Source organism: Babylonia areolata, chromosome 21 (genome assembly GCF_041734735.1).
Source record: "Babylonia areolata isolate BAREFJ2019XMU chromosome 21, ASM4173473v1, whole genome shotgun sequence".
Lineage (NCBI taxonomy): Eukaryota > Metazoa > Mollusca > Gastropoda > Neogastropoda > Buccinidae > Babylonia > Babylonia areolata.
Window position 1 is genome coordinate 24,495,275 of NC_134896.1, and position 9,596 is coordinate 24,504,870.

Genomic DNA, 9,596 nt, shown 5'->3' on the forward strand with positions numbered 1-9,596 from the left:
AAACAAAACAAAAAACCCCGACCATCTAAATTACAAGATTTGTTCACAACACAAAATTTTCATAAACAAGATAAGACAGAGACAAGTTTTGGGCAAAATTGCTTTTTCAAAACACGTTAAAACGAATGAAAACTGCTTACAAAAACTTTTTTTTCTTTAATGATTAACTTGTGGGGGTGTTGTTATCTGTGGAAAATGAACTTAAAAAAAAAAGTCTGAACGCACTTCGCCGGATCAGTCTGACTAAAAAAAAAAAAAAAAAAAAAAATTATTATTATTTTTTTTTAAAGGGTTTTGGAAGGGAGTTTTTGGGGCGGAGGTAGGTGGTTGATTGAGGAAAACCAGAAATTTTGCCGATCCGATTGAAACTCTGAGAGTACAAAGACAGGTGAAGACGCAATAATTATGTCCTTAACATAAAGATAAGCTGTGAAAGCCTAATGTTACTTAATAAATAAACTTCGGCGGAATATTACACGAAATTGAATACGACCGTAACATTAACGTGATAACGTAATGATATCTGCTGAGGGATTTTTTGATCAAGGCATTGTCCTTTTGGCTACCTCCGTAACGTGGGTTTGATTTCCATTAGGCCTACTTTTCAAACGTTCATGTAAAGTCTTAATATATATATATATATATATATATATATATATATATATATATAGAGAGAGAGAGAGAGAGAGAGAGAGAGAGAGAGTTAATTTCTTCAGATTCGTTTCCCAAACCGTTTATTATGATTAGTATTTCGGGTGTCTGCGTTGACAGGGATTATTATGTCTTATTTATTACAAGAGACAACCCTGCCCGTTTTTTTTTCTCTCCCTCTCGAAAACAAATTTGGCTCCATGTCCTAACAAATGTAGTGGAGCAATTTACATGGCCAAGTCTGTACGCGACGATACACATTGAAAACAACAACTATTCTTCTCGATCTTTCTGGATCTTCCTAAATTTAGCATTCCGAGCTTGCATCCCATCGACATTTTTGCACGATCGGATTTTCCATCAGTTCGTCGTGAGTCTGGAACAACTGGAACGGGAAAACAATAGTCTTAATAAAAAGTTCGCCCATGTTCAGTTCAGAGATAAACCGCTGTTTGTCAAAGATCAGCGATAACTTATGTATGTAAAGCTAGAAAGAAAACAAAAACAGTTCACTAAGTTAATTACTTTTTAAAAAAAACACACACCCCAAAACAATATAAAAAAAATACACACCTTTCAACAGCAAAAACAGTTATCTAACTTAAGAAAAGCCTTTAAACATGCGATTAAAAAAATGTAAACAGGTGAATGGTTCATTCCAGCCCACTCCCAAGCTTCCATGACTTACCTACAACAAACCAGACAGGCTCCAGTCACCTACAACGGCGGCCTACGACGCCGACCGGTGTTGCCGGTTCGCGACAACTCTTACCGTGATCCCCGCCGTCACGACGCGTACGACTCTCCGCGTCGCCGTCAGGACAGCGCCGCGTACAGCCGCCTTGACAGTCTGCGTCGTGACGGAAAACTGAGACCTGCGAGTTACGACACGCGTCGCCAGGACGGAGTTTTCACGCGTCGCGACAACTCATACCTGATTGGCAAGCTGAGGTCATCATCATCGTCATCGTCACGGGGTGGAAGTTACGTGGACACTCGTCGTGACAGCAGTTACGGGCGTAAGGACGACAGAGCCAGTGTGTCGTCATACGATGCTAGCCGTCTGGTGAAGGATGCGGTTTATAATCCACGTCGAGCTGGAAGGGTTAGTGTTCCTTTTTCTGTGTGCTGTTTGTTACTTCTGTTTGTTTGTTGTTGGCTTTCCGGGTTTTCTTCTTCTTCTCCTTCTTCTTTTTGGTACCTCCCACAGTTTCATGTCATTCATTATAAAGCTATTTATTTATTTCATCTTTTTTCTCAAGGCCTGACTAAGCGCGTTGGGTTACGCTGCTGGTCAGGCATATGCTTGGCAGATGTGGTGTAGCGTATATGGATTTGTCCGAACGCAGTGACGCCTCCTTGAGCTACTGAAACTGAAACTATAAAGCAATCAGAGCAAACGTTTTTAAAGCAAAAGGTATTTGATTAGGCGCAGTATAAATTAAAGCTTCTTCTACTTCTTCTCCTTTTTCATGTCCACATCCCTGCCTGTATTCCTGAGGCTAGTCTTCTCCATCTTCCTTTCCTCCTTCTCATTCTTCTTCTTCTTCGTCTTTTGCGCCTGTTCTTTTCCTCTCTTCGTTTACTCTCTCGTCTTCTCATTGTGCTTGTAGTCCTATATTCTTTTTATTACTTTCAATTAATTGTCAATATTTCAGCAGCAGCAATAACAACAGCAGTAACAACAACAGCAGTAGCAGCAGCAGAAGAAGAAACAGCAGCAGCAGCAATATTATTAAAAAAAATTTTTTTTTGCTTTTATCACAGCAGTAGTTGCCGCAGCAGCGGTCTCAGTAGTAGCTATCATCTGGCTTTCTTGCTTATTTCTCGTTGAACTTACTCAACCAAAATGTGAATGCAGCCGAGTTTGCAACTACAGTAAATTGTTGCTCCTCAATAAGATAGTGAAAATATGTCAGTTTGAGCTACTGGATGCTTAAAATAATTGAGTCAAAGTATGCAGCTGCAGAAACATACAAAGCCAACACACACACACACACACACACACAGCATCCTTCAATGGATGACAGATCACGAAAACAAACATCAGTAGCATTTAGAGTCCAGCCAGTAGGTCAAAATGTGTGACGCGATTCAGCCATTCAGTCACGCCTGGCATGATTTTGCAACTGTCTTGAACGCATATAGATTCCGTGCATACAAAACCATTCTACCACTCGTTTTTGACTCACTTGTGTAAATAAAGTGAGTCTGTGTTTTAACCCGGTGTTTGGTTCTCTCTCTGTGTCTCTGTGGTAACCTTTAAAATTGCCATTTTCTCTGGAAACACTTTGTCTTCCAAAACAAAATTTGGCTTAAACATAGTATGAAAAAAAAAATCTTCACAGTCATGCCAATAACAGGTTGTGAGCCTTCCGAATTAAGCTGTATTTCTGTATCATTAACAGTTTTATTTCGTTAAGGTTCGTTCCGAAATCCGAAAATTCTAAAAACTGCTTCCCACTGACTTGCTGGGAGGTAGGTTGTGTTTGGTGAGAAGACATGATCTCGTTTTTCTTGTTCACAATTAAAAGGAAAGAAATACAAATTCTGGACAGAACACATACAGTGATACTAACTACACCATCGACATGCTTACTGCATATAAATATCCTAAGGTGGACACTGAATTAACTGGAATGAACATAAAACAAAAATTGAATCGATCGATCAGCCCGTTATAAACTGGTTCGTGCAGATCTAGAGATCTACCATGTGTTGCGATGTGCTTGAAGCAATGGCAAAGTCTCCTTTACCGCCGAAATAAAATGATAATCGAGATATGATAAAACACACAAAAAACCATGATTTAAACGGCATTATTACGTCCAAGACAATCACGTCTATTTATCGCACGCAGAAGGAAACAGCAACATTGCTTTGAATATTAACTTTAGTCAAGTGACGTCAGATGCATGGCAGTCGTGGGGATTAGTATGCTTGCTTTGGAACTGAACATGTATAGTTCGATCCCGCTCGAGTGCCTTTTTTCTTTTTCTCCCAAGCTTATTATATAATTGTAATATGTTGTGTAAATAAACGTTTTTATATAGCACGTAGAGCAGATTTCTGGATAGTGTGCTATATAAGTATTATTATTATTATCTAATACAGAACACTTTTTAACGATTTTTTTTCTCAACATGATTCCTTTACTGGATTAAGCGCGAAGCACAAGTGAACCTTGAAGGCTTTGCCTATTGTTATTCATTCATTCATTCATTTCTTTCTTTTACAATCATCTGACGACCCTTTAATCGCTTACCACCGGAGCCAAGATGTCAGCGGCGAAGAATCACAACCAGACTTCAGATCATGCTAATTGTTTTCCACCCTCCCTCACATACACCAAACGTGTGTGTTTGTGTGGGAATGTTTGAATAAATACTTTTGGTGTTACTGTAAAGCACACAGAGCTTCAAGAAATAATGAATTTAAATGAATGAATAAATAAGAAACTGTGAACCTTATCTGCCCTGATAAGTCAGAGCATGGATCAATTATTACTATTTTGTATATGTGATTGATGTGATTGATATACTCTGCTTTGAACGAATTATTGTGTTTTTGATCGATTGAAATGTTCTTTTTTTTTTCAGAAGCCTGCTTATGGCTCAAGTGACCCAGTTGATTCGTAAGTTTTTCTTTTCTTCTTTGTATTGCATCTGTCTCAAACAATAAACAGAAAGTCTGTAGTGGCTCTCTCTTTCTCTGTGTGTGTGTGTGTGTGTGTGTGTGTGTGTGTGTGTGTGTGTGTGTGTGTGTGTGTGTGTGTGTGTGTGTGTGTGACTCTTTCTCTCTTTTTCTCTCTTTCTCTGTCTCTCTTTCTCTCTATCTCTGTACCTCTCTCTCTCGTTCTGTTTTTATACCTTATTACTTTTCCTTATTGTCACTGTGCTACAGGTATTTTCTGTATTATACCTTATTCTCTTTGTTCTGTGTGATATAGTTGTATTTTTATACCTTATCTTTGTTCTCTGAGTTATAGTGCTTTTTATACTTTATTTCTTCTCTTTGTTCTCTGAGTTATAGAGCTTTTTATACTTTATTTCTTCTCTTTGTTCTCCGTGTTGCAGTTGTTTTTTTGTATACAGGTGTACTTCATTTCTTCTCTTTCTTGTGTGTTACTCTTGTGTTTAAAAAAAAAATTATACCGTGTTTCTCCTCTTTGTTCTCTCTGTGTTACAGTTTTAAAAAAAAGTTTATTTCTTCTCTCTCTGTTACAGGGGTTTTTTTGTTTGTTTTTTTGTTCTCTATGTATTACAGTGGTATTTAATATTTCATTCCTCCTCTTTATTCTATGTGTTACAGTTGTTGTTTTTTCATACTTCATTTCTTCTCTGTATTCTGTGTGTTATAACCATTCTATATTCTTTATTCATGTTCTTTTTCCTCTCTGACTGCAGTTGTTTTTATACGTTATTTCTTCTCTTTGTTCTCTGTGTTACAGTTCTTGTACTTTGTTTAAAAAAAAATGTTTGTTCTGTTATAGTTGTTTTATACTATATGCATACTTTTATGTTATATTTTATCGCTTTTTTCTGTGTGTTAAAGTTGTTGCTCATATTCTATTTCTTCTCTTTGTTCTTTGCGTTACAATCGTTTTATTCTTTATTGCTTCTCTTCTCTTTTTATTACAGTTACGGTCACAGTGCCGGAGGACGTGGTCAGCTGAACCGTGGACTTGACTGTGTAAGCTGTTGACATTTTCGTTTCTTGGGGATTGGGGGTTCCAGATCCTATTGTCTGGGCAGTGTAGTATTGTATTGTATTGTATTTATATTGTATTGCTTTTTGTCGAACAGATTTCTCTGTGTGAAATTCGGTTTTATCTCCTGTGGAGAGCGCGTCACCACAGTTCAATGCCACCCATGTTGTTGTTTTTCTGTGTGCGAGTGTATTTGTTTTACTGCCAGAGTGGAATTGTCTTTTAGAATGTGGGGAATCCTTCAGAATGTAGCAGAGTGTGGGGTTCGATCCCGAACCATCAGATTCTCGCGCTTACTTAGCGGTCACACTACTGTTAGTTACATCACGGCACAGTGGAATGTAACAGCACTGTTCAATGGAACACACTACGGTTAATTACATCACAGTGCAATACAATACGATATACGATACAATACACTGCATTGGATTAAACTGCAGCATAGTGTGATACAATGCATTACAGTAAATTACAGAAAAGTACGTATACTCGGCAGTTCTTCAACTCATTGAATTACATAATTCCCAAAACAACATTGAAATATACAATTCTCAAAACACCACCAACAAGCAACAAATACCAAAAAAAAAAAACAAAAAAAAACAACACAACAACAACAACAAAAACCAAACAAAAAGACAAACAAAACAAACAAACAAAAAAAAAAAAACCGCAATGAATCATCCAGAATGCAAACTGTTGACCAAAAAAACCAAGACACCACAACATAATGTAGCTGATCAAAATGCAAGACAGACGAAGGCAGACATCACATCATTCAGTGGATGACTGCACAGGAGCTGAACAGCACACTGCGTTCGATGACAGTGAAAATCACTCAAAGGTTTGTGGACTTGCTTTCAGAACTGTGGCCCCTATGAAGTGTGTGAGAGGACCCGATCTGGACGTCCTTACTGCAGACAAACCTCCGGGGCACATGGTTCCCTTGCCGGCTTCAAGCAAGGTACATTACATTTTGTTTATGGTTTGATATTTGTTTCAATTTGAATTAAAGAACAACCCCCCCCCCCCTCCCCGCCAAAAAACAACAACAACAAAATACAAAAACAACAACAACAAAAAAACGACAAAAAAACAAACAAACAAATAAAAACAACAACAACAAAAATACAGACACACAACAAACCAAAAACACTCCGTAAAAACAACAAGAGCAACAACAAAAAACCGAAACGAAAACTTCAGAATTATTTGGCTCCTTTCAGATTTTATCTTTTTTTATTCTAAAGAATGATTGATTTATTGGAAAGCATTCTCAAAATAACTTTCTTCGCTTGGCTACATTTTCAATACTGTGTGTGTGTGTGTGTGTGTGTGTGTGTGTGTGTGTGGCATATATAATTAATTACTTTCGTGTTGGTTAAAAACAAAAGTGTCTCAAGAAAGTATATGTACGCGTCATTGCTTATAATGTAAACCTAATTTTGTCTGTGGATAAAACATTCTTAAAGAACAAACCCACAATAACGAGCCTTGTTATGAATCATACAACAGAAGTCGATGACAGATCCTGACTTTTGAATACAGTGTTTTAAATTGAAAGCTACGTTACTATGGCCACGCTACAAGATCCAGTCACCTGCCAAGACTCTTTTGAGAGAGGGAGACGGAGAGGAAGACAGAAACAACAACAACAGTTTCAGTTTCAGTAGCTCAAGGAGGCGTCACTGCGTTCGGACAAATCCATATACGCTACACCACATCTGCCAAGCAGATGCCTGACCAGCAGCGTAACCCAACGCGCTTAGTCAGGCCTTGAGGGGAAAAAAAAGGTGAATAAATGATAGATAAGTTTACACAAAGAAATAAATAAATAATAACTATAATGTAAAAAAACAAAAAAACAAAACAAAACAAAACAAAAACAAAAACAATGATGATAAATAAGCAAATAGATGTAAAACATGAAGACACACATTCACATATACACCCACACATGCATAACAGATATGCACCGAACATGCAGTTTCAGAGATATGAAAGCACAGTCAAATACATATAAACGTACATGAGCTCCAACACACACACACACACACCACACACATTACCCTGCACCTCCTCTACCCCCCTCCTCCACACACTCATTTCTAGTCTAGTCTACAACAACAACACAACAACAAACGATGGACTGAAAACACTATACAATGGACATGCAAACCATATGCAGAAATTGAGGTTTTGACACTCAACCAATTGACCTTGAGGAATCAGGTGGACATTAATTTTTCATCTGTGTAGGGCCCGAATAACTCTTCACGGAATTATGGGATAATTATAGTAATAATCATAACAGTCATCACCATCATAATCATCATTATCATTATCAGCAGCAGCAGCAGAAGAAGAAGAAGAAAAAGTAGAATGAAATGTTTTATTTGTCTGAAGCTTATTTTTGGATACACAGGATAGCTAACCCCATTCCCTGTCCACGTTTCATTTGCCGTCTGGAGGCATGCCTATTTTCCAATGTTGTAGCGGTGTCCACACTACGTGAATGTAAAAAAAAAAAGGACAAACCAAAAAAACAAAAACAAAAACAAAAACAAAACAAAACCACAAAAACGAACAACAGCAAAGTGTAGGACCGACGTACCCCATGTATGTGCAGTGCATTAATTGTTAACTGATTCAGATCGATGTGCAGAGACGTAAGCAAAAAAAAAAAAAAACAACAAAAAAAAACCAACAACAAAAAAACAAAACAACAACAACAACAAAAAAAACCCACAAGAAACACGTGTGAGCGAATGTGGAAGAGATTTCCGATAGTCTGGTTCTTCATTTCCTTCCGTGATAAGCAACGGTAGCAATGTCATATGTTAAAACCTGCGTGTGAAGTCTTGGTCATTGCCAATTCTCAACACGGCGTGTGTTTTCTGTATGTGTGTGTTGTGTGGTGTGTGTGTGTGTGCATGTGTGTGTGCGCGTACGCGCACGCACGCGCGCGTGTGTGCATGTGCATGTGGCGTGCGCGCGCATGTTTCTCACATAGGTTGCAGACACGTGGACCCTCCCATAGTCAAGTGCAGGACTACCCGGGGTGTCTCGGTCTACGTCTTCTACGACCACACCTGCAGACCGCTGGAAGTCAAGGCGCACGACCCTTACTGTCAGCCCCTGGGACGGCAGAACAACCTGTTCGCCTCCAGACTGGAGTGCCACAATAGCTGCATGTAGTCCACTTCGTGTACATGTCTTGTCTGGAACCAGAAATAGCTGGCCCGGTCGATCTCGTTGAGTCTCAACATGGAGATTTCAACACTTGCTTTTCTTCACCATCAAAGCAGTGTGTACCATATAACTCTATATAAAATTTCCAGGCAAGGTTTTTAAAAGATTTGTTTTGTTTTGATTTTTTCTGGCCTGTCAATGAAGTCTGCAATCATCAGCTCGTTTACCAGAATCAGTGAAATGATGTTTGAATCAATTTTACTGTAGCATAACTTGTAGACATCAACTGGTTCTAAGTGGACATTTTCATAATGCTTTACTTTCATACCTATCTTGAGGACAAGATATTGTCCTGTCTTCGTTTCTCCGTTTGAAAAAACAAGCCCCCCCCCAACAAAAAAAAAACAAAAAAAACAAAACAAAACAAAAACAAACCAACACACCAAAAAAACCCCAGCCTCCCCCCCCAAAAAAAACCCAAAAAACCCCCCAACCAATTCATCAAGAATGAAACGTGTGCTCACCTAATATAGATGCATATGGATTATGATCACGGGTGTCTTCAAGAGAAACGAATTCTGCTGATAAAGTAAAAAGAAAAAAATCCGTCAGTAACGAAGATTACTTACAAAACATTTTATTCTCAGTCTGAATATTGAGAAACGGCGAACTTGAACATTTTCGACTATTTCGAATTAGAAATAATGTAGTGAGTCAAACGAAGAACAAGAACTAGAACAAGTTCTTGATCAAACTGTTTATTCAAAGGGGAGCGATATTTGGAACTGAACAATAAAATTTACTTTGAAAACGTGTTTTGTTGTGTTGCTCAGTGCACGGAGTGCTGACTGGTTTCGAATATCATAATTATGTAATACCAAACTTCCATAAAAAAAACCCACCAAAAACAACAACAACAGTTTTCAGTTTCACAACACACAACAACAAAACCCAACCGAACAAAAACAAAAATAACAACAAGACCTAAACATATCTGATACAACTGATTGCAACACACCCAAGTAGAGCAGTCCACACATACAGA

The 9,596-nt window shown here is 38.2% G+C and overlaps 1 protein-coding gene across 1 annotated transcript in view; it reads left to right on the forward strand.

Annotated features, from left to right (window-relative positions):
• Nucleotides 1-8,919, forward strand: part of LOC143296549 (uncharacterized) — a 9,289-nt gene extending 370 nt beyond the window's left edge. Inside the window, exons 2-6 of the mRNA XM_076608572.1 lie at nt 1,314-1,756; nt 4,251-4,285; nt 5,292-5,343; nt 6,224-6,323; nt 8,373-8,919. Coding sequence (XP_076464687.1) covers nt 1,314-1,756; nt 4,251-4,285; nt 5,292-5,343; nt 6,224-6,323; nt 8,373-8,557 — 815 coding nt within the window. The 3' untranslated portion in view covers nt 8,558-8,919. The remainder of the gene's footprint in view (nt 1-1,313; nt 1,757-4,250; nt 4,286-5,291; nt 5,344-6,223; nt 6,324-8,372) is intronic.
• The last annotated feature ends 677 nt before the right edge of the window (nt 8,920-9,596 follow it).